Genomic DNA, 26046 nt, shown 5'->3' on the forward strand with positions numbered 1-26046 from the left:
TCTTGCTGACCAAGCGAATCACTGAAACATTCAGTTTTCATTTATGTCAAACCTTGGCAGGAAGTTTCACCCTAATGAATAACTTGTGATTGTAGCCATGACTTGTGACAATTCACGGGATCTCCTCCCTTCTCCCCAGAGGGCAGCCCTTTCCTTTGAGGCTAGGGAGGTGAGCCCACTACGCAACATTCCCCCTAGGGGTGGCAGCAAGCGAGACCTCACAGGAAGAGACTCCCCTCCTGGGGATGGGGATTACCGTTCTGTGAAGGAACTCCCTTACCCTCTATCCTATGAGGCCCTCAGGTCATCAGTATCTCTTAACAAACCACGGTTTGCTATTGCAACACCTCTTCCCTTACTTAATTAAAACCCACAACCACTGAGAATAGTAAGAGTGAAGCAAACATGGTGTCATGCCTGCATCATCTGGCTCACTCACAATCCCTACGCGCTCCCGCTTACCAGCGTCTTCGGCTTTCAGAATGGCTAGACCATTCTATACACAATGGAAGCTATCTGGGAGTCGCTGTTAAGGTCGGGGCTACGATCATATTTGCGTGTCATTTCACTTCCTGGATTTCGAGCCAGGATCACCTGACCAACGTCTCATCATCACATTGGTCAGGTGTACGTCAGCTGACACCATTTAGCCGATCAGATCCCAAGCACTGGTGCAACTGATCGTGTTACTTGGCGTAATTGAGTCTGGAGCTCACTTCTGCGGTTATCGAGCAGATGCTCTTTCCTTGTCTTTTTCCTCCCCACGGGTGATTATTCCGCGTTCTTTCGCGACGCCCTGGCATTTCGCTCTGTTTTCTATACAGAGCCTCTGCCGTGTCTCATACGCGGCACCATACTCCGCTCAATTCCCTGCGGAGCATCCAGTCTCTGCCGTGTATCCTACGCGGCACCATACAAACACTCTACTCCTATTCCCCACGGAGTCTCCAGTCAACGCCGTGTCTCCTACGCGGCCCCAATCAACACTCCACTCCAATTCCCTGCGGAGCATCCTGTCATCCAGCCACAGGCGTGTCTTCCACGCGACGCCTAACATCAAGCTGCTTCCTCGTCCTGTCCCACACGGCCCTTTGCAACTCCCAGCCAAGTTCTACACAGTATTTACAGCAACGTGGCATTTCCATCTGCTCCAACCTTATAAGGAATCTTCAGCTAAAGGACTACATTCCTGGATCAAGTTCTTCACCTACACCTCCTATTTGTCTCCTACCTAGTGCACTGAACTTTGGACGCTTTCCTGGGTGCACCAACCCGGCTCTAGTGCGGCCCTCATTCCGTATGGGTTAGTTTCCTCACTTACCCTTCCTTTTCGCTGCTTCCCTGGACTTCCTCGAACTTCCTTGGACTTCCAAATGGCTTACTAAAAGTTAGTGCTTAATAGATAGGTTGCTACTGTCCTTCTCATTAGTCTACTATCCTGATACATATTTTTCTCTGTCTACAGCTTGGTGAAACTTGGTCCACTCACGCCCTTCCCTCTAATTACTCTCTCGGACTTGAATCATTACCAGTCAAGAGTGGCATTAGTTAGAAGGTTTGCATTGACTGCACTACGTTCTACTTCTCCCATCATACGGTTAGAAGGAGACGCCAAGTGTATCCTTTTTCGGCTACCAGTCTCTATCCTTTCCAAAGAATCCAAGGCATTGTATTCTGTATCCTGTGTATTTCAGATCTGAAAACCTGTGTCTTAACACATGGAGAGTGCCAATAGGTTGGAATCCAATCATGCTGGGAAGAAGAAGAGTGAAGGAGTAATAACAATCACTCCTCCGTTAGAAACATACATCACTAGGAAGAGTTGGAACCATGGAGTAATGAAGAATACTTCATGGGGGCTGAAGAAGGACAATGATCCTGCGCTGGGCAGGGCCCGGAAAGATTGTATAAAAATTGAAGGACCTGCAGAAAGGGGACGCCAACGCCGAGCAGGTGTAGCCCGGGAAGCTCAAACCTAGGAGAAAGAGACCTGTCGAAACAAGCTGGTCTGCAGTCGAGGGCGTGGATGTGGGGAAGCAGAAGGAAAAGCAGTCCAGGAGCACTCATGTGAAGGTCTGGCAAATCCAGGTGGTGGTGTGACCTCAAGGGGGTGGACCATGTGGTCTGCAAATAACGGTGAGACAGCCGAGCAGAGGGCTCCGCGGAGTCGCAGATAAGCACAGAAAGCCGAAGAGAGAAACGGTGGGAGCTTTTACCAGCCCGAAGTAAACCCGCGACCCCGGGAAGAACTGGTGAAGCCGACCCATCAAGACAAAGGTAATAGGAGCGGCGGGAGACCCGGGAGCGGTCCAGGGCACAGAAAAGGCAGTAACGAAAGTCAAGAAGGCTACGGGAGTCATCTCCCTCGTCCCAGTAATTGGGAAAACACTAAAGCAAGTCAAGAACACTACAGGAGTCCCCTCCCTCATCTCAGAAATTGGGAAAACCATAAAACAAGTCCAGAAGACTTCGGAAGTCATCTCTCTCTTCTCAGTAACTGGAAAACCAGTAAAGCAAATCAAGACTACTACAGGAGGACTCTCTCTTGTCCCAGTAGTAGCAAAATAACTAAAGTCGGCCAAGAGGACTACGGTACTGGTGGCACTCTTCCCAGTATCAGGAAAGAGTGTAGAATAAATACAAGAGCATTGGAGGAAGGGACCCTGGTTGCAGGTCCCATTAGAACAAAAGACTGTGATTCTCAGGAGGAACAGTTGGAAGCAGCGGAATGGCTAAAACGTAGTCAAGACTAGAAAAGAGAGAAAAAGACACTAACCGAAACACAGTGGGGAAAGGTGCAAGATCCTGACATAGTGAAACACAGGACATTGAGACAGAAGTATCAATGGACATTTAAGAGAGGCTGGAAGAGTCCCCTTAAGGAACTACAGGGGTTAATTAAGAATATCACAAGAAACTATATGAAGATAAGTTACTAAGGCTGAGTGAGCCTGTCCAGGAGAAGGGAGTCATTCTCTTGGACCCCTTTTTGTTTGCTGAAACTTTTTCTTTAGTGGTAAGGTCAACGTAGGTAGTTTTTGGATGGACGACAGACTATTTTGATTTGGACAACATTGTATTTTGTTGTATTTGTCATTTATATAGCGCCCTTTCCCCATTTGTATGGCCTCAATTCGCTTTGTGGTTGGAATGTCCTTGGTGACCGCAGTCCATGTGTGGGAGGTTCTAAGAGTTAAATTAAAGATGCGTGTGTGCATTTTGCAAGGTTAGGAATTAGGTGGGCAGCCCGGAGGTCAGGCACGTGGGCAGGTGCTGTTAGTGGTTTAGGATAGATTGCTAGTGCCGCAGATTCGAGGTGTGCCCAGCTAGACTGACATTTCTCGTAGGTTGTCGCTGTATACTAATGGCAGAGGTGTTCAGGTACGTCAGGGATTTCAGTGTGGACGGCTATTTGAGCTGCTAGACATTTCTGAGGACGAGCACCATAATAAGATTTCTGTTAGGCAGGGATACCCCCTTTTGTATAGGGACAGAGAGGCCTTTTTTCTATTATTTCAATAAAGTCTTGGTTAAAAATGCCAATCTTTTGTCCACCTCCTTCTTCTGACCTTCCACAGACTATAAAGATTCTCCCTTGCCTGGCTTTTTTTAAAAGTATTTTCTAGAACTGCATGAAGATGCTTCAAGGATGTTTGTGAATATGTGGTGTGTGTGCCTCCAAGGTCCCCAAATTAGGAATGTTGCAGGGCAGAGTTTGTCCACTCAACCCATGCAGTCGTACTGGAATGCAGCAAGCATCATAGTCCAAGGTGAACGTGTCAGCCTCCACTGTATAATCCTCTACCGCGTATTAAACTGCATCCACGCAAACAGCCTGATAGCTTCTCTGAAGTTGATCTCCTTTGGCTATGCCTCAAAATGTCCATATTATAAGTAAGCATCTACTTGTCAATCATCTTTGCATCGTTACCTTTTGCTTTTCCTAAGAATCTTAATGCAGAGATTTCAGAAAATGTGATGCCTCCGAGGAAGACTGCCACGATCAGTCGCTGAGAGTCCGGTGAGGAACCATCCTCTGATACGTGACCTGAAGAAAAGAAAAAACATGGCTGTTGATTGATTTCATGGTATAAGTCCCTTCACCTGCATAAGCATGTCTTTATGCAATCTCAAAAACAAGACCAGAAAGCCACTTAATTGTAGCAGAGTGACCAGTGAAACTGCCCATCCCCCCTTAGATTTGCCCACGTGCCTTTTAAAAGTGCACACGGGAGCTTCTAAATTATACAACAGGTTTCGGTGTGCAGCCCCAAGTCTTCAAACTATCTCACAAACCCTAAACCGGCCCAACATGCTTTGAAACTGCAATGATGCATGGGATGTCGCCTACAAAGTCAACAGACCTAACCGTATATAATGCTTTTTACAATTCCCAGTTACCACTGACATTTAAAAGAGTTGTGATTAAAATGCAAGCAGTTTCTTGATTTATAAATCCAATTATTTGCTTGTGTATGTGTTTATTTTAGCATTTTCAAAACCTACAAGTTAAAGATGTACATGTCAACAGTGTCGTCCGCGGTCTACAGTTAGTATGAATAACCAAAGCAATACAAACATTCCCCACGCCAGACACAGTAATATCACATAGGCTGTTGCATTCATCGACAATGCGCTCAATTATAACAATGACCATTCTCTCATCACACTGTCCTTGTATCCCGTAGAAGTAGGAGACGGGCATAGAGGTGGCATGCTTTTGGCTATAGACTTTTTTTACGTAAAATAAAAGAGAAAACCCCACCTGACCCTATTACTAAAGAGAAAACCCCACCTGACCCTATTACTAAGAGGGGTTTCAATGCCTCAACTAATAATGAGTCTGTTTGGATGTCCGTCTAAAGCAAAAGAGGCCACCGTCCTGTGTCCAAACCCATTTCCAACCCTTACACTATAAACTAAACTTAGAGAAAAGGGGTGATCTCCTTAGTCTAGAAGAATGTCTCCCTTCTTCTGAACGACGGCTGAAAGTTCACTTCTGGATAATGAAAATTAAATGTTCTTCTCAAAGGAAACAAATCAAAATGTCTTAAAAGGATCCTTGGACTAGGGTTCCAGCAAGGCACATAGAAAGACGTATTGTATCTTCCTAGTGGTAGGGGCATGACTCCCTCTCCCTTAACCCTTAACCCTTCTCAAGTGTCTTCTCTTTCCTGGCCTTTATAGTGTAATTCGCAATGCCAAGAGAATGACTCCCTTCTCTTGGCTCCTTTCACAATGTTCACTAACACCAGGGGATTTTGCCTCTCTTCCCCTGGTCTTTCTCAGGTGTTTCACAATGCCAAGAGAATGACTCCCTTCTCTTGGCCCCTTTCACAATGTTCACTAACACCAGGGGATATAGCCTCTCTTCCCCTGGTCTTTCTCACAATATTCACAGTGTTCACAGCCCACCTGGTTCACTACCCTCCCAGGTACAGTGACAACCAAGATGATTTTTGAGGCAGATGGTTATTGGGTGTGGAACCCAGATCCTTCTTATCTCTTCTTGTTTTCCAAGAAATATACCCAGATCACTGTCCTGCCAGATATTATTTTTGTCGGGTTGCAGACCCCCTCGTATTGGTTTCTTCCTCATGGATTCCAGACCCCTTTGGTATTGGGTTCTTTTTCTCTCTCTCCTGGTCTAGGCAACCCTGGTCTCTCAGTCCGTGAGGGTCTGCCATGAAGAAGATAACTCTTGATGTCACTCCTTATTGGGTGCAGGCCCCAGACCCGTATCTCACAGCGGTATGATCCCTCGGGGTTCCCAGCAAGCTTCCTGGTCTCCAAACCCTCCTCTGGGTGTTCACTAATTTCACTCATCTGCTTCTGGGTCTCTCGCCCCCTCTCGGTACCTCTTTCTCCCTCCAAGCTCTGCAGCGGGTGCGCAACGGCTTCCTGCTTTCAGGCAGCCCACATTCCAGACAGACCACGCAATCTAGCCCCCTTGACCAGCTGGTGATTCCTTCTCCTGCTTCCAGGCCCAACCCGACTACGGCGGACCTCTCTGGGGCGTGTTGACTACAGGCAAGCATCCCGTCCTCGACTGCTTTGTTCTGCTTCTGCCCATTGGCTTCGCAACTCCCAGTTCCTCCAGGGAGGATCGATCTCTCTCTGCCAACGTTCCGCTCCTCTCTTTTAAATGGGTTCTACACAATAAGAGGTCGGAAAAGACTAGACCATTTATTCAGGTCTTCATCAGTGCTCTGTGAAGGCATCATGAAGCAATACAAAGACAACAGATTCAAAGTTCAAAATAAAAGGATTTATTATTAACACAAATGTCAGAATGGTGAAAGGCCTAATTTGCCCTACATGCCAAGGTGGGATTTCCCTACCTGAACAAAACTAGGGACAGTTTGGGCCTCATTACGAGAATCCCGCTAAACACGGGCCCATTACCGGCATGGAGTAAGTAGCGGGTCTGTACTCGTTTGACGCCGCTAATAGCGGCTGATTACGAGTGCGCGAGCATGCACAAACCCCCATGCCGTTAATGGCCATGCCGCTAAAGGCCCTCCAACCCCCCGATAGCGGCATCACGGGACCCGCCGATACCGCCTCCGCCTGGGAGGCACCCCTTAATACCGACCCGGTAATAACATCATGCCAATATCGGGCTGGTAATACCGGACCCGGAAGTAACGTCATTGCGTCTCAACGGGAAATGCACTGGTGGCCATCTTTAAAACCCCAATCCACTGCAATCCTCCCAAACCACCAGTGTTGCACAGGAGAGACCAGGGCCTTTGAAAACAAAATGTCCAAGGCAACCTGAAAATCCAACCCCCACCTGCGCAAGAAGCGTTTCTCTGATGAGGAACTTAACATGTTGGCAGACACCCTTGCTGCCCATGCTGAGGAGATCAACACACATAACCTCAAAAGGGAGGCGCAACAGAGGAAGGAGATATGGGAGGAGGTAGCCCGCAAGGTGACTGCAGTCGGCACCACCCCACAGACAGTCAAAGACTGCAAGAAAAGGTGGGATGACCTCTGCCTTAGGGTCCGCAACATCCTGGCCAGCAATCGGAGGGAGGCCATGGGCAGAGGTGGGGGTGCCCACTCCCCGATCAAACTAATGCGCTGGGAGGAGACATGCAGTGCCACCATCCAGATGGAGTCTATTGAGGGCTTCAGAGAGATGGAGACGGGTGCCGCAACATCTGGAGATGGAGGTGAGTGACCCTGCAGACCCCAGTAGGGCAAACCATGACATAGCACAAGTGATCTGGAATAGAGCCTAGGCAAGGCAATGCATGTCCCAACACACACATCAACATATCCATGTCCAGAGGGAGACCCAAACCCTGGCACACTGAAATGCATGCTGAGTGACAATCCCATTACCAACAGACAGCCAACACACAGGGACCATTCCCATGTCATACATCAACCAAACCCCAATACAATGGCATGCCACCTGCCATGCAGCATTCCTGAATTGAGACGTTGCGGCTAATGCCAAAATGCCCCCCATTCAAACTACGCTGGGTGACACACCTATAAGATATGAATGCATGAGAAATGAAAACCTCCACTGCACCATCTCATGCATCTGGCATGTCACACCATCACTGAGGCCCTGCATCTCTTCTTCCCCTCCAGGCACCGATGGAGAAGATGGCAGTGAAGGTCCAGCCACAAGGCCATCCACGTCCAACCACCTGCCATTGGAAAAACCACCACCTGGGCAGCCTTGCGGCCCACAGTACAACCTAGGGCAAGTGCACAGGCCATGCCGGCACATGAGGGCCCCATAGTTACGGATGGGACTGGAAGCACAGAGCTGCCAACAACAGTGGAAGGGAAGGCCAGTGGCGCACATTCTGCTGCAACAAGTTCTGTGGGTGAGGCAGCAGCCACAGGCCCACTGAGTGACATTGACATTGGAGCGGAGGAGTACGTGGACCAAGAAGGCTTAATCCATGTGGCATGTCCACACACCCCAAGCCCCCTTGTCTACCCCCCAACCCCACACTCAGGCCACACTCTCCAGCCCCATTGCGGATCCTGCACTGCACAGTTCCGACCTCAGCACCACCCCCGAGGGCAGCCCTGCAATTGCACGCCCTGCCGCAGCACACTCAACCTCTGCTGCTCCTACTGACTTGGAGGCACGGCTGTCAAGGGTGGAGGCAAGACAGGACTCCATGCTGGAACTTGTTCGCCAATATGTGGCTGATGGAGAGGACAAAAGGCAAGAGATTGCGCAGGTCATTGCAGGGAACACTGCCGCCATAAATGCCTCTGCGGTCATGATGCGTGACAGTCTGGGGGCCGTCACGCAGGTCCTGAACGCCATACTGCAACACATGCAGCAGCAACAACCGGCGCCAGCCGTGCCAATCACTACGGCATCCACCCCATCCACTACACCCTCCAGCCCTGTGCGACTGACAAGGCGGAGTGCGAGGCAGTCCGAAATGCTGCCCCCGGACACAAAGAAAGCACGGAAATAGTATGGGTCAACAATGGGAGTGGGGCAGATGGTGTTGGTGGTGTATGGGTGAATAAGGGGGAGTTCATGGGGGGTATGGGGAGTTCATTGGGGGGTATGGGGAGTTTATTGGGGTATGGGGAGTTTTGGTGTGTTGGGGCGAGGGGGGAGGAGGGAGGGCATGTGAGTGGTGGAGGGGTGAGGCACATTTCTGTAGTTTACATTAATACACCCGTTGTGTACAAAATCATTTAATGCCTGGACATTGTTCATTTTGTGTGTATTCATTTTATTCATGACAGTGCACCGTGCCCAACTCCCCACATACCCTGTGTGCATGTCCACATGGACCCAGTGCTCAGTGTAGCACTGACACATATCCAGCAACGTCCCTGTGGTTCAGAAGTATTCGTCAATCAGTGATTGGCGTACAGCAGGGCCACTTTGGGGCATCACATACTGGCAGGGGTGCTGCTTCTCCTCCATCTTCATCCTCACCTGGTGCATGCATGTCAATGTCAGGTGCAGTGGTACATTTCTACGGATGCACATGTTGTGCAGCATGACACAGGCCATGGTGATCTGTGCCACATTCTCAGGCCTATAAAGGAGTGCTCCACCAGACCTGCTTAGGCAGCGGAACCGCGCCTTCAACAGGCCAAAGGCCTGCTCAATCACGACACGGGTACGAACCCGATTGTACTCCTCTTCATGGCTGTTCCGCGAGTTCCACACAGGGGTAAGTAGCCACGGCTTCAAGGGATATCCTCCATCACCTGCATGGGAGTACAAAGAGGTCTGTGTGAGTCATTAAGAGCTGCCACCTTCAGGATTCAGGGCCATGGCCGCAGCTATTTGCTGTTGACATGCACATGTGTCTGTAAGTATGCACAAAGATTTTTCGGATGCATTGTGTACTGCTATATGATGAACAGTGTGGATGAGGTATGCCAGTCAATGGTAGCGCTCAAGCATATCAAATGGCAAAAACAAGGAAAACCACTTATATACAATGGCTCTAGCTGCTGCACACTTGTGGAACAGGTAGGCACCTCAAACCTACTACAAATCAAAACAAAGAACAGTGATTGTTCCACCCATTAGATGCGCTGCTAGATCACAAGATTAAAGCAAGCATTAATAGAAAAGGGCTCGTAATATCACGAATGCTAATGTCAGCATGAAAGAATGCTTCTCAAGAAAAACTTGGATGAGTGTTTTATTCGTGTTCAATTGCCAGAGTAATTTGCCGACACGTGTTTCGACCTCCACAGGTCTTTCTCAAGGTAAAGCTCAGAGAATGTGTCCATCAACTGAACGTCAGAGCGAGATCAATGTTGCAATAGAGATCGGAAATGAAGATTCTGGAGTCATGTTCGTATACTTGTAATGGCTGGAAAACAGTACAAATGCTGTGTTGTTCCGGTCAAATGCGATCGTAAACAGATAGAATATTATGGATTACGCCATTTATGGGCTATCGTCAGTTAGAACCGTCCGAAGTGTTTTCTATTAATGCTTGCTTTAATCTTGTGATCTAGCAGCGCATATAATGGGTGGAACAATCACTGTTCTTTGAACTGCTATATGGTCTGCTAGTCTGGATGGCGTTGTACAGATGATGCAGGGTGTTGACTTCCATGCTGATGCGGATGTACTGTGGATGCGGAACAATGCCTTGCCCCCCATTATTGAAGTGTATGTGTTAGGGAGAATTCTCATTCTATGGCTATTTTCCCTTACCTAGTGAGTCCCTCAGCAGCTTTGCTGGATTTCTGGAGTTTATTTTTTCCGCCTGGTAAGATTGTGAGCTTTTCTCCCACTCTTCCCTGTGTTTTGCCATGTGTATTTCAACTGTTTTTGTGATTGTCGACTCTAGAGTACACCACTTCAGTAGCCCCACTCTTTGTGTGTTACACAGCACCTTCAGTGCAGTGACACAGGGTTGTCTTTTGGACTTCCCACTGACTCCATTTTCCGGGGCTGACTACTGTCCCCAAGAAAAGGGTAAAGTTGCCATTAACTTTACATAGTCACTTTCTACCAAATACCCATCCTATAAGGAGTATTGGAAAGGGTTAATTCTTAGCCTTTTGTTTCGCTCCCTTAACATTAAGACGTGGCTGGTGGCAGTGGTATCTACCCTAATTTTCCTACCGCGGTTATATTACATAACGCGGTAACATTTTAGGCTATTTTAGTAGCCTCGAACTTTAAACCCGCTTGCCCAAATACTTTTTATTTCGGCGCCGGTTGGGTTTAATCACCATTTCTTTTTGTTAACAACCTTCTTGGGTCTTTCTTTGCGCGGCAAACCAGGTTTGCCTCCTTTGTTCACAGACCTTTGGTGGGCTTCTGACCAGAAGCCCTCCTTTGGCGTCTGGGTGTCTAGGTGGGCTGAATGTGCGGGAGGGATCTAGTCACCCCCTGCACAGGGTCTCCTTGGAGACCCAAGTTGCACTTTGTGTTGATTGGTTGAGGTGGTTGTCTGGGCTGGACAACCCCCCTGCTGGGTGATTGACAGCCAGGCTGTGTGAATGGGGGATTTTTGCATAAAAGGCAGGACTCTTGGGCTGGAAGTCAGAGTCGCCACTGGAACTGCAAAGAACCGAAGAGAAGCGGAGAAGAAGACTGCAACCCCGGATCCCGGTGAAGCCCTGCTGCAGTCCTGAGCTATTTACTCTTCAACGACCAGAGAAGATCCAGTCCAGAGTCTTCTTCCCTTGAGCCTGGTGGGATCAACCAGCTCACCCTTTCTTCAGTCAGAGAATCCTCTCCTGGGTCGAAATCACTGCTGTGCTGCAGTGGTCCGGATAGCCATCAGAAGAGCCCTCTCCTGATTTAAAGGAGTGCACCTTTTATTCATTGATGTCTTTTTCGCTGCTGCTGGCCTCATCCCTGGGTAGTGCAGATCGCTCCAGACGTCGTCCTTCTTGTCCCCCCGACTGAAGCCGCAGGAACCATGAGTCTGCAGGAACTACCAGGACCTACTGCCGTGGCACCAGCTTTCTCCAACGGAATAAGGTACTGTGCACATTTGGTCATTCTCTCCGATTGACCATCCGGAATCGGGGTGAACCCTTTTCCTCCACGAAGATTTGTTCTTCCTTCTCTCCCTCTTGTAACTTTTCCTTCCATCTGACAATATCTAAGTACTCTTGGCATCTCGAATCTCGAACTGTAAAACGTGTGATCCTCGGCAACTGAGCATCTGCTCCATTGACACTGGGGCAGGCCTATTGACTTTAATCTGTATCTTTGAACGAGTCCTCCGATTCCCTTGCCTTGACAAAAGTATTGCTGTGATTTTAACCCCTTTTCCCTTGTTTGAAATTCTAAAGTACAAAGTGTGTTTTAACTTCGTGAGCATTTCTATCCGCGGGTACGCGTGTACGCGTTAGTAACACCGGTCTGACAAATCCTAATGTACTTACCTTGAATTTGCTGGGACAAGTGGAAGTGGTTGCGTGTGGTGTATTTTACGTGTGGTTTTGAATTTATAGAAGTGAATTGTTTTGCGAACAGATGGTTTAAAATAAATGTACTTATATTTTTTACCTGAAATCTTGAGTCAGTGTTTGCTTGAGTCACAGTAATTGTGGTCCCTTTGTGTAATCTCTACTACTGGTCATTTACTCTTGAGATAAGTCTGGCTGCTCCGCTACTGCTACCACTTTAACATAGTAGTACAGGCTTGTACCAAAGGTGAACTTGTATTACCACTTGTGGTCTTAATTGTGTGTAGTGGTCCCTAATGGCACTGCACAGGATTCTGCCTAACAGCATGCTATTCTGTGCCTAATCACACTAGCGGCATTGGCACAGTTGTAATCATGTTTAGTCATGCATTGCTTGACATACCCATGGTGGCCTGGTTGTGCGTCTTACATGTTGTCATTGATGTACGTAATTGGTCTAATGTGTGGCAGTGATGTGTCATGTTCGGGTTGGGAGGTTCAGGTCAGAAGTGTTTGGCTCTGAGTGCATTGTCCACTCACCGCCCATTCCCACCCAGATGGAGTATGCATTCCCCCCCATTCCCACCCAGGTGGAGTATGCATCCCCCCACATCACAACCCCGATGCACTGCCATGGGCTAGTCAGGCAACTCACTAAGCAGCCAGGCACGTCGTCCAGCATGTCGCTTCAAGTGGTGGGGTAGCGTGGAGTTACGCAGGACCATGGCATCATGTGTCGATCCGGGATATCGGGCACAACAATGTGTGATGATCTTGCTGGAGTCACATACCATCTGCACATTGGAGTGGTACTGCTTGCGATTACGGTACACAGCCTCTATGGCATGAGGCACTACCAATTCGACATAGGTGCAGTCGAGGGCACCAATGCAATTGGGCCTGCCTGCCAGTGCATGGAAGCCTACTTTGGTGTCGGCAATATCCTGGTAGGGATATGTGGGTGCTAGCGTGCTTCAGGAGGGCATCCAGCACTTGGGTCAGCATGCGTGAAAAGAGTGGTTGTGATATACCATGCAGCAGCCCCACTTTGTGCTGGTAGGTGCCTGTGGCCAGGAAGTGGAGCACAGACACCACCTTTAGTAGCAGGTGGATGGCAGTGCGTATTTCAATGAGGCTGACGATGTCGTCGTGTATCATGTCCACAATGGTGGTGATGGTGTCCCGGTCCAGTCGGTACAGGGTGTGGATCTGCTCAGGGGTTAGATTGAATGGACTGGGTCTGATGCGAGGGATTGGTGGCTGCCTACGAGGTGCTACTGGCTGTGCTGGTGGTAATTGCTGGGCCAGTCTCACCCTCCTTCTCCTCCTGCGTCTCCTCTGCGCTGCCTGTTGTTGTTGCTGTGGCTGTTGTTGTAGTTGGTGTTGTTGCTGTAGTTGTAGCAGTATAGGCATGTCCTCCAGCCCCATGATTGCAACAGCTAATGGTATCATTTTGGTGTAGGAAGGGGTGTGGTGTGTGGGTGTACTCTTTTTTATACTTGGACAGGCTCCATTGACTCCACCTGTGTTGATTGTGTGCAACTGTGGCAGTTGCCTTAACTGCAGGCTGTTTACGGGTGGTCCGCGATGCTTGTATGGCCGCCATCGTGCAGGCCCTATTTACCGCCTTTGGGATGCCGGTAAGTGTATGCCTGCGTAACTTGTAAAGTCCTCCTATTATTGGCATCCCGGTATTTCTTCTGCAAAGGGGTGCATGAACGCGCACAAGCCGTTATGAAGGGGCATGGTACGGGCGGTGGCGGTATTGGCGGGTTGTCGGGTCGTAATGGCCCGGACCCGTTAACGATGCCGGTAATACCAATCCGCCTTCCTATTTTCATTATGTCCATTCTCGTAATGAGGCCCTCTGAGTCTGAAAGTTCAACTTAAAAGTCTACCTGTGTCCAAAACCTATACTTGCCCTCACAACTAAAACTAAACAATGTGTAGTGATGTCTATAACAAATCTTAAGCCGGGAGGATAGCTCAGGGGCAACACGCTTGTCTTGGAAGCAGGACAATGCATAGCCACACAGGTTTGAATCCCGAGGTCGCGCTTAGAGACTGGTCTCTGGTATTACGCACGCTATAAAAGAACAATTATAATTATGAAACAAATGTTCTGAGCTTCTTTCAGCTCTTAGTTTCCTTTTCAGCTTCTGTTTCCCAAGTTTGAGAAAGTTCCACAAAAGTCTCTTGACTATCGTTCTCAAGTACAAAACAGCTTGGGGTTCCCTTCCCGGAGTTCAAGGGAACACAGTTCCACAGATACTCGGGATTCCCTTCCCTAAGTTCAAGGCAACACAGTTTCACTGAAAAGGGGCTTGAGGATTTCATCCTCAAGACGCCATCAAAGTTCACAAAGTCTCAGGATTCCCTTCCCCAAGACTTCAACTTGCCAGCCTCTCCTTGGCCTCCGTCTCTCAGTGTTCAAAATAATATTGTCTTTCCTTCTCGATAAACTTAACAACTCTTTCAACTTATTCTTTCCTGGTTTGCTTAAACAAAGTCTTTGGCTTCCACAGCTGAGGGTTCCCTGGTCTCGGTGCAGTTGTCAGACCACACGGCCCACCCATTACTGGTCACGCGACCAGGAGCCTTAGGCCTCTTAACCCACAAAGGTTCTTCTACTCAGTCTCTTGGCTTTGCTACGCTGTGTTTCACAACTTGGACCACTCATTGGCATTGCAACACTGTGTCACACAAGTTGGACCAATCATTAGTCTTGCCACACTGTTTTATTACAAGAGTTCACTTAGTGGTTATTTCGCTCCTTCACCACCTTGCCGTTATACTCTCACACAATCTTTTTATTCTTACTTTCTTGATGCTTACTTGGCTTTCAAAAAACACAAGCTGTAGTTCATATGCACTTCTCATTTGTTATAACTTTGCTCACAAAAGTTTAATTCAGTGAGGTATTCAATATTGTTCTGTTTGCTTTGCCGTTTCTATTTCATTCTACCCGCGGTCTCGGGTTTGTTTAATCAATTTCATATGATTTCACTAGTTTGGTGTTTGCCTCACATTCCTCACAGCCCCCAGGAGTGCCCCAGTCCGAGTGACTTGCCTTCTTCACTCACCGGTCTTGTGCGTTCCTTCCGGACGGCTGGGTTGCCTGTGTTCAGCCTCACTCGCTGATTTCCTTTTGCTCGCGAGTTCTGTTTGTTCTCCTGTGCTCTCCGGTTCTCGCTGTCAACTCCGCTCTGCTTCTGCGGACGCTTCCTTCCTTACGCTTCTGCGCTCGCAGCACCAGCCGCACTGCTTCGACCATGCAGGCTCCTAAACTTGCTGTCAGGTCCCTGGGTAACAGGAGGCGTTACTAGTAGTGTTTTAGACTGTGTTCAGGTTGTGTGAACAACATTTCCTTAACCATTATGTTAGTCAGCTGCCAGTGTCCCAGTCCAAGATGGTGAACTTCCTGCTCAGCAATAATTTGTTAAAGACTATTATAATGCAGTTTGGAACCTCAGGAGAGGTTCTAAACTGCTTTTCATTCAAGATCCCATTGGAAGTGGTCACAGTGCTTGAGAGCTCCAGAGGAAACAAAGAAATTTAAGAATATAAACCACATTTCAAGAAGAGAACATCTGAAAGCGGCTAAGGATAATTCAGATAAGTGACTGTAGTAAATTGACTTTAAGGAGAGTGAAAAGTGAACTTTCTAACTGCAAGCATAGTTTTGAATTAATTTGTAAATACGTTCTTGAAGGAAAGTGAAAGTGTTATGAAGTATTCAACATCAAGTTTAAGTTGTTTAATAAGTGTTTGAAGTAAACATGGTAACGTTCTTCAATTATAAATTGCACAAGCTGCTTCCTTAGCGCATCTTGGAATTGAGAGTGAATTAATTGGCGCGTGTGAAAGCCGAAGCAGGGAATCGTTTGAGTACAAGCATGTCGGGAGGCTTGCTGCGTTAGAGAAAGGGACCTAGAAGCGCGCACGTCTGCGTGAAGAGCAAGTAAACCAAGAGGCACAGAGCTTTTTGTTTCATCCGTTACTTCAGAGAATCGCGTGGCGTTTCCGAATCGAGCACCTGTGAGGCAACTGGTAGCGGGTGCGTGGATAAAGTAAAGGGAAGCATACAATAAACATATTCAGCGCAGCGAATTCAAGTAAGTTTAATGCGCATTTTTGAATTCGAAAAAGCAGTTTGAAGAGCGCGACTCATCACCAGCTATTAGGAAGCTAGCAACACATTCAGAACAGTGTCAAGTAGCGTGTTAATAGCGTTCAAGAAAACAAGTAGAAGTAAAATGTGTTAGGTTTGTCAACGCAGCCAATGCTAATATATGACAATATATAATTCAAGAACTCTACTCTTTAAAGGAAGAAGTACATTGAACGTGTTGACTAACTAGGAAGTTTTCAAAAGTTGTAAAGAGAGGTACTACAAATTACGAGAGGAAATATTTAAATATTATTATTCTGAGATATCCCTAGAGTAACGCATTAAGGGACAACGGCACAAAAATTATTGAGTCACAGTGAGAGCGGCAGTGAGCAGTTGAAAACTAAAGATCTAACAGAGTTTAGTATTAACATTTATGTTATGGAACAGAGCCCTAAGTGTCACAGAGTTTGCTGCAAGTAAACTACAGAATATTTAAATCAGAAGATAACACTTCTTAAGGCTGTCTCTAGGTAATGAGCAGAGACAGTCAGGTAAACCAGTGGGTTTTGGTGAGCTTAATATAATTTTAGTTACCTGTGATTTTAGGTTGAAGGATTAACCAGTGATGTATTATTTGCAGGTATCCTGAGTTTTGAAACGTTCAGAAGACTAAGGAAACCAGAGGAATCCTGACCGTTTTATATTTTCTCCACCTCCCCTTTACCCGCGGTTTCGTCAATTCAATGTGTGTTCATAGTAACTGTTGGATGAACCAATTTGGGGGATCTGGTGGTCTATTCATCTGCTCCCGCAGGATTTTGGCACTGGGACAGGTTCGCTCTCCTGTGCTCTACGGTTCTCGCTGTCAGCACCGCTCTGCTTCTGCGGACACTTCCTTCCTTCCTCTTCTCTGCTTGCAGCACCAGCCGCACCGCTTCAACCATGGAGGCTCCCAAACTTGCGGTTCCTTCACGGCCTGCCCGTCTTCCTAGCACCACAAGGCCTATGGGTCTTCTGCTGGCATCCTGGCTGCGCTGCAGGACCTACCATGGCTGCCTCCTTCCACACTGTACTCCCTTGCTGGACTCTCCCACACAGGCCTCCCTGCTTCTCCCTGTGTTGCTGATTACCTTCCTTTTTATACACCTGCAACCACTTGACAGGTTGCAGGTGTGAGTCTTCAATTAGAATTGCCTGCCTGCAATTAGAATGACATGCCTGACCTTCCCAATACTCTACAGGCACCTTAAGGATAGTGCAGGGACAACGCGTTTGTGTTGGAAGCAAGGCAACGTGGCGCAATACAGGTTCGAATCCCGATCCCACGCTTAGAAACCACTCGCTGGTATTAAGCACGTTATAAATGAATAACATAAAAATAAATAAATCTTCTTTGTCCCAGTACTAGAGTGGTGAAACAGGTTACTAGTATTCACTACTCCTAGTCGTCTCTTACTCGTTCCCGGACTGTATTATGTTGAATGAGGAAAATTGAGGGGAACTGTTGTACAGTAGCCCATAAAGGCTGGGCGAGGCTTAGGATGCTTTCCAAAGGGAAAAAGTGGGTACCATGTCTCATCCTTAACCCTTCTTTTCCTCACCCTCTTTCTGGTGCTTCTAGCTTGGTGGTATCTTCGTGTAATTTCTCAGACAGTGGGACAGGGGTAGCAGTATACCAGAACTGCCTCTGGGATAGAGGGTTCTTCATGAAAGGGAAAATCCAGAATACCACATCTCGCCTGAGAACATCTCATTCCCAATCTCCAAGGACTGTCCACCCAGGTGATCCTCCCTTGCTTCTCCACCCCCAGGGTCAGGATCCAAAAGCGATGGCCTTTCCCTGGCCACTTGAGCAGAGGACCCAAGGAGCGTATATGTGAGAATGCCCTCATATTTCTCACAGCTCTCTATGCTTCCGCACTGCGTCCTCGTTCCTCTTGAGGGCTTCTAGTGAGTCAGGTCGTCTCAGTACACAAGGGATATAGGTCCCTTGAGGAGTCCACACTCTTCCTTGTCCCATCACTTCCTGACTTACTGGTTTTAAGGCAACAGATAGGAACACTAGGCACAGTGTTGTAGGGGGTTGGCGAGGAAGGTGGGTTAAGGTAAAATGGGCCATTGGAATACAGCGTTCTCCCCATGTTATCACTAATCCCATATAGGACTTCCCTCCCCATGAGATCCACCCACTAAGTACCACCCACAGGGGGACTACTGGGTAGCGGCCTCACCTCCCTGGCCTCATGGGAAGGGGCTCCCCTTAGGAAAGCAGGGACGACATCCTGTGATTCGTCACAACCTTTACATCAAGGCAGCAGACATATGCAAATCAGTCATTGTCCTGTCAGGAGTAGTAACAGTGCTGCCCGAACGTCTTCTGTAGGAACACATCATTTGCCTCAGCTGCATTTTGCATGGCCCCCTCTTACCCACTTGCTGATCTGGGATTGGAATATTCTCCTGTGCAAATACCAGGCAGTGTGGCTCCGGCTCTTATGATCAATACCTTGGGGCAATTCTGGCCTTGCAAGGTTCATATAGGCCTTCATTGTGAAGGGAATGATTTCAAGCCCTTTACCCCAGAGGAAGAACAGACCAGGACAACATGCCTGCTTGAGGGGCAGGAAATTACCTTGCCAGTCACAGACACAGAGCAAGGGAGGGGAGCCCGATGAAAATGACTCGATGATGGAGAATGGCATGACCTCAAGCACAGGACAATCACTGATGGGTGGGGTTTGCCAGGTCCCTTAAATGGCCATTGTATAAGCAGCGGTGGCTACCGTATATGTGCATTGCAGCCATTACAATGAATCCCTGTGGATTCCGTCTGCTTTTTACACATTTAAGAAGCCGACCCTAAACCATGGAAAAGTCTCTCAGTCTGCATCAAAATTAGACATTGACAAAGGCACTGTCGCTTTCGCACAATGGATGAGGAAATGCACAGAGCGCATTTCCCACTCTAGGACCCTTTGTGTCAGGGCACTCTGGATGAAAATGGTACTAAAAACAGGTGGAGAGCTTCTCCATTCTGTTTTTTTTAATGAACATTGTATTTAAAGCCTCATTTAAAATTAGGCTGTTAGTATTTTCATGTGCACATTTATTAGCTTACTTGCAAGAGGAGTTCATGATGTTTGGTCAACTCTGTGTTTGGAGAAATGCCTAACAATATCGATGATATTATACTGGGCTAACATGTTAATGATAATTTTATAAACACCACAATGTCATGGATGATTTCTTTATTTTTGCAATTATTGCAACACACAAAACACTCTGCTATCTAGGCGCTAGATACATCGAGAAAGAAAGAATATGCATCAGGATGAGTAGCACGTCTTAAAAGGTGCTGTGCTAGTGAAGAGCCAAGTATTCAGATTTCTGCGGAAGGTCCAGTGGCGGGTTCTTTTCTGAGGACTGGTGGGAGATTGTTCCAAACTTTGGCGGCCAACACCGGGAAGCTCTTGCCACCCACGAGAGGCGAGTGAAGTTGGGGATCTTGAGATGGGGACAGTTTGTGGATCTGAGAGGTCGGGCGGGCCAGTATTTCTCCACGCAGAGTGAGAGGTAGGTCGGAGCTGTGTTGGAAAGGCATCTGTGGACTATGGCTAGTGTTTTAAATTTGATCCTTTCGCGGATAGGTAGCCAGTGTGTATCTCTCCTGGCTTTAGAGGTGTGGTCAAATTTGGAGACCTGTGGCCGCTCGGAGGGCATTGTTCTGAATAGTTGTAGTTTGTTCAAGTTGCACTTGGAGGTGCCGGCGAATAAGGTGTTGCAATAGTCAAACCTGGCTCCTGTGATGGCTCTTGCAATGGAAAGGCGGTTGGGGGTGAATGGGAAGGGCTAACTGGCATGGAGCAGTTTGGCGGTTTAAGCTGCTGATGAGGTGATAGAGTTCACGTGACGCGAGAGGTCAAGGGTTGAATCCAGGTATACGCTTAGGGTTTTGGCTGCAGAAGAGGTGGGGATTCGGTTTCTGTCAATAGTAAACTCCATGTAGGCTGGGTCTATGTTTCGTAACGTGGAGTGGGAGCCGATAATGAGGATTTCGGTTTTATCATCATTGAGGCATAGTAGGTGAGATGCCATCTAGTTTTGAACAACTTCATACATAGAGATGATGGTAGCTGAGCCCTGTGTGTAAGAACCAGAGAGGGGGATAAGGAGCTGCGTGTCGTCGACGTAGTTCGTATAAGATGCCGAGGTGGTCAAGGTGGTCGGAAAGGGGTTTTGTGTAAATGTTGTAAAGAATGGGGGAGAGGCAGAAACCTTGTGGAACTCTGCAAGTGACAGGAGTAGGTGTGACATTAAAGTCATTGATGAATACTCGCGAGGATCCGTTGTTTAGGAATTATTTAATCCAGTTGGTGGCAGATGTGGAGAAGTTGACTGTAGAGGTGGGTTCGGAGCAGAGAGTTTGGTGGCCTACCAGGTAAAATGCTGCAGAGAGGTTCAGCATTATCAGAAAGGCACGTTTGCCAGTGTTCTTGATGGCGTAGAGTACATTTTTCAGGTTTAGTAAGGCAGTTTCCATTCTGTGCTTGGGGTGGAAGCCTGATTGGTGGGCAACCAAGATGCTGTTCTCCTCGAGGTAATGTTGAACCTGAATGTAAGCTACGGGATCCAGAATCTTCAGGAGTTAGGGTACTGTTGTAATGGGGTGATAGCTTGCAGGTATGGAAGGGTCGAGGGTGGGCTTCTTGAGCAGCTGCAGGACCCACGCTTCCTTTAAAGAGGTTGGCACCGAATTGGAGGCGAAGTAAGCATTAATGATGCCAGAGATGGAGTGAGTGTCTCTGCACAGTCTTTGATAATCGGGGCTGGGCAGGTGTCACCTTTGCAACGAGAAGGTTTGAGACTGTTGATGATTTTGGTGCCTTCAGGGCCTGAGACAGGGTGGAAGTTGAAAGGGGTGCAAATGTGGGTTGGTAAAGCACTGGGGGCTGAGTGTGGTAGTCGTTTTGCTAGCATGGCTTGTTGTTTGGAGATGATTTTTACTTTGAGGGCGTTCATTTTCCCAGCAAGGGCGTCTTGGATTTTGTTGCACCAGGCACTGTCCACTGTCAGGTCTGGTAGGGCATGGGAGGGAGTCTCTAAATCCCAGAGGATTGTGAATAGTTTCTGGGAGTTGGATTTGGCGTTACTGATCCTGGAGTTTCCCTTCTGTAGTCTTTGGTGAGGGAGGTGAAGAGGGCTTTGGATGCAGGGGAGTTTTTTTTTCCCAGGCTAGCTCGGAGGCATGCTTTTTGGCACAAGCTTTGAGAAGCTCAGGTGTGAACCAGGCGTTTCTTTAGTGCAGGTTTGGCTTTCCGATGTTTGAGTGGGGCAAACGTGTCGACTGCCTGGGCAATGGTTTTGTTGTAGATGTGGACCAGTGCTGCTGGGTCTGTCATTGAGGTTGGGGGTTGAGCGAGGGTATCAAGTAAAGAGGTGATGTTGTCATTGAGATTTTTAGTGCAACGTGCCAGGCCTTCTGGTTTCGAAGGGTGAACCGGACTGGGGCGTTCATATGGGGGGATGTTGAAGTCTTGATTGAGGGTGGGCTCGAGAGATCGTTGCGTGAAGCCAGCTTGGTTGAGTGTGGTGGCTACGCTGGTGGCAAGGGTGTCTGAGTGATCGTTGAGGCATAGGTTGAGGTCCCCAAGAATTAAGAATTTTGAGTTGGGCCTAATGGAGGAGTTGATGCTTTGAAGTAGGTTGTCCTCGAATGAGAGGCTGGGGCCAGGAGGGCAGTCGGTGAGGAGGATGGTGATGGAATTGGTGGGGGACGTGAAGAGCTTGGCGAGTAGGGATTTGCAATTGGGGATGGCGTTGGAGTTTGTGGATCTGATGGCGAGGGTGCTTTTAAAAATTAGAGCAACGCTGCCCCCTTTGTTGGGGGATCTATTGCATTTTAGGATGGCATAGCCTTGAGGAATTGTGATGGAAAGGGCTGGGTCTACAGCGGTGTGTAGCCAAGTGTCGGTTATGGCAAGTAGGTCGAGGTTGTTGGAAGTTATGAGGTCATGGATTTCAGAAGCGTGAGCCGTGGCTGATCTGGCGTTGATCAAAGCGCAGTTGATGGGCTTGTGGGCCTGTCTGGTGGACGTGCACATTTGCGTTGGACGGGGTGGCTGAGGGGCGTAATGTGGAAAGCGCAGGATTAACCAGTTGCATAGACTAAGTGAAGCTATTCCTAGTGAGTATCGGTGGGGGCATAGCAATGGCAGAACCGGAGGCTTCAGGTTGATTGGGGCATTGTCGGCGTATCTGCATTGGACAGAGTGGCTGAGGAGCGTGATGTGAAAGCGTGGGGTGAGCCGGGTTCATAGACTGAGGAACCTATTTCTAGTGAGTATTGGTGGGGGCATAGCCATGGCGGCACCGGTTGCGTCTGGTTGAATGAGGCCTTGTTGGGGGTCACTGATACGTGCGTGGTGGGATTGGCGTGGTATGGCGGGGCGGTGTGCTGAGGCGCTTACCTGTATTCCAAGAGTAGCAGGTGTCCCTGGAAGCTGGCTGGACTTGCGTGGAAGGGGACGTGATGGCTCTAGAATTGTGGGCTTTTACGATTCTCAGCTGGGGCTGTGGTGGTTGCAAGTCCACAGTGGTGGGTTCCGGCTGGAATTGTGGGGTGTCTTGACACTGACTGGTCTTTAGTTTTAGTTTCCTAGTTAGGGAAACTCCCCTTGGGATAGGGATGGAAGGGCGTTTATCCAATCCATTTCTGTTTAGTGAAGATGTCTGATAATGAGAACATTAGAACTTTGTGTCTGCCTCTCATTTCTGACCCCTCACAAATTACAGATAGAGCACTGAGCTGACATTCCAGTAAATGTGATAAAATTAGGAAATTACAGCTTTTTTGTTTTTATTTTTGTATTTTTAAATTTGATTTTTGATACAGCAAAGAAGAACAAGGCACTTTATACCCCAAAGCAACACAATATTCCCTATCATCCCCCAACTGCTGTCCCCCCCTTCACCCTCCCCCGGTATGGAAAAACAACCTCCATTACCTCTTCAGTGAAACAACATTGCAACTAAATCAAACATCACATAACATGTCTGTGAACTGTGAGCACCTCGAAATGCACCTAAGTCTGCTCCAGTCAAGGGCAAAGAAAAGGTGGATGGGAGACTGTGAAAACACTCATCTCTTTTCAACGTGTCTGATAGCGAAAACCTCTTGCGCCCCTTCCTGCATCCTCATGACTCCGTAAATCTTCCCAGCTCTGGCCCGCCATTCCATGAACCCATGGAAGTTTCTCCCTCTTCCAATATGTTGCAAGACACGCTCTTGCTGCCAATAGGAGGAAATGCACCATGTGCAACAAGGCTTCACACCCCCACCCACTGCTTCCATACCAAAAAGTGCCAATTTAGGGTCGAGCCACCTCTCTATCCCATCTATGCTTTTTATCCACCCCAATACCTGTACCTTGCTGCAAGCCCACCACACGTGCCAGAATGTAGCGCTTTCGCCACAGCCATGCCAACATAGGGGGCTCACCCCGGGAACATTTTGGAAAGCCCAACAGGGTCATACTGCCAGCGATGAAGCAGTTTCACCCCATGCAATTTATATTGGCAGGCCATGGAGGTCTTAAACGTTCTCCTGTGCATCCTCTGCCAGAGCTGTTCATTCACCACATGTCCCAAATCTCTCTCCCATTTGGCCCAAAGTCCTCTGTGTCACCCAAAGTAGCCTCCACCAAAGACGCATAAAGCAAGGAAATGAGCCATTCCAAACCCCACTGCATAAATCCATTCTATTCATAACTGGCCTACACGGTTGAAGCCGGGCCCACAAGTGACTCTGTGGCGATGGCCATATAGTGACTCCTATGCTCTACATTTTTAAAGAAAAGTAATTTGTTTAATGTTTTATTATTTTAATTTATTTCAAATGTTTATCCCTTTAAATGCCAGCGACGAGCCGGCTCGTCGGTAAAAACCGCTCCTGGTTGCCACCGAAGAGCCGGCTCGTCGGTGGCACTTAAGGGGTTAATGAGGGGGGAAATGCTGGCGGGTTTGGGCGGTGAATACCGCGATTTAAAAAAAAACCCAGTGGCACTGGGGGGGAACCTCAATGGCACTTAAGAGGTTAAAAAACACACCCCTTCAGCAGAAAGTATCATGGACCTCTATAAACAGTAGTGTCCAGTCATTTTTTAGAATACAAAAGTTTCGAAAGGCAAACTTTTGATTTTTTTTTTCTCGAAATGCCATTCTTTCGAATGACAATTTCTTTGAATAAAATTGTACACAGTAAGAACAGAAGTTTATGCATAGTTAAAAAGGTGTAAAATTAAATGAATATAATACACAAAGAGTGTGTCATTTGTTAATAGTAACATTAAGTCAATTTCCAAAAGGTGCACTGTCCAAAATCCATTTGGTTGTTCTATGTCCAAAGAAACACATACGAACAGCCATGCTTCTACTGTTATCTAAATGATCACATCTTTGCAACGTATGTAGGTGTCCCGAAATACACCACCTAATTGAGGGAGACCACCTTAAACCTGATGCATTTCTAGTTGTCCCCAACTTTTGAACGTCAGTCCAACTGCTTATCCAAAACTGTTCAGCATTTCTTTCTACTTGTCACAATGAAAAATACCTGTGTTTTACCTATTCGGTCGACACCAACGGGTCTACATCCTCATCAGGTATATCAAATGTGTGCCTCTTTGTTCAGGGGAAACATCCCCAGAACCAACCTTCTTCGTCCCTGGATTTACTGCCCCTCACCCTCACTCCGGCCCATTCTTTGCGCAGCATTCCAAGTTCAAATAATTTCGGGCTCTTTTGTCGCAGTCCTTCATCTGACCCATCAAGCTGGGCAGGTCACAAAATGCTGCCCCCGCAATTCCCTGTGAGGCCTACCTTAATCCTACTGCAAAGCAGTCTGTTTCTACATGTAAGGCCTGCACACATTTGTGGGTGTTTACTGGGCTTGCCGTGCACATTCATGTGCAGCTAAGGCATGACTCTTCTATCTCAGCTGAAAGGATATTGGCCATTACAATCTTGACTACGATTATTGACTGGCGACCATTGTCGATTAGGGACCACTTTGGCTGCTTGACCACAGTGATGTCGATCAGATGTGTCTGAACAAGCAGAACCAAATACCTTAAACTAGATATGAACAAGCCGAGGAAGTCAGTGTCGTTGTCACAAAGTATGCTCAAATCTCCTTGATCCTGTAAACAAAGTGGCCGTAACATCCAACACAGATGTTAGGGAGACAAGAGAGGATAAAGATTGGTGGTAGCTGTCATTAGGCCCAACTCCAAGTGTGGCGGTCTGGAAATAAGGGTGCCAGTTGCATCGTACTGGCACCCTTTCCGGAACACCACACTCCAACTCTGCCTGCCCGGGCCGTTGAGCCAGGCAGGTCTGACCTGCCGGGTGCAACTGCCCTGGTAGGCAGGGTTGTCACAGAAGTGGGGACTTACACTTTCCGCCGCCTGATATCCCGGCCCGCCGGGACTTGTAATGTCCCAGTGGCATCGAGATATCATGCAGCAGAAACGGTGTTACGAGTTCCACTGTAACCCTTGAATTTATGAGAATCAGAATCAATTGAGTTAAAACAAAATCCGCCAGTTTTCAAATAACCCTTTAAGATCAACGCTAAAAAAGAGCATCCAGTATACAAATAAGCAAATATATAAACGATTATTCACAGAGCAAGAGCAAAACATACCTCCATACTTGACAGGATATGAAGGTAAGCACTGATTAAGACAAACCTACAAGCCATACTAAAATCTTTACCTAATGTTTCTGCAAAATCTTTTCCATTTAGAAGTCGAGTAATTTCTTCCAGACCTGTCCAGCCGCTTCTTTCCAAAACCTGAAAGAAGAATTAAACGTGTTTGGGGAATGGAAGTACTAAATCAGATAACGCAAATATTCTGCAAAGATGAACACACAGTAGCAGTACTAACAGGTCTCAAGGGACGGAACCACATACTGAGTACAGACCATGAAAAGCAAAAGATATGTAGACCGAATAAACATAAAAAATGAAA

General features: G+C 47.7%; 1 protein-coding gene across 1 annotated transcript in view; it reads right to left on the reverse strand.

Annotated features, from left to right (window-relative positions):
• Positions 1–26046, reverse strand: part of VPS33B (VPS33B late endosome and lysosome associated) — a 312860-nt gene that overhangs the window by 17045 nt on the left and 269769 nt on the right. Inside the window, exons 22-23 of the mRNA XM_069625205.1 lie at positions 25790–25868; positions 3932–4048 (exon numbers count right to left, since the gene is read on the reverse strand). Coding sequence (XP_069481306.1) covers positions 3932–4048; positions 25790–25868 — 196 coding nt within the window. The remainder of the gene's footprint in view (positions 1–3931; positions 4049–25789; positions 25869–26046) is intronic.

The sequence above is a fragment of the Ambystoma mexicanum genome, chromosome 11, assembly GCF_040938575.1.
Source record: "Ambystoma mexicanum isolate Mex_15411 chromosome 11, UKY_AmexF1_1, whole genome shotgun sequence".
Taxonomy (NCBI): Eukaryota; Metazoa; Chordata; class Amphibia; order Caudata; family Ambystomatidae; genus Ambystoma; species Ambystoma mexicanum.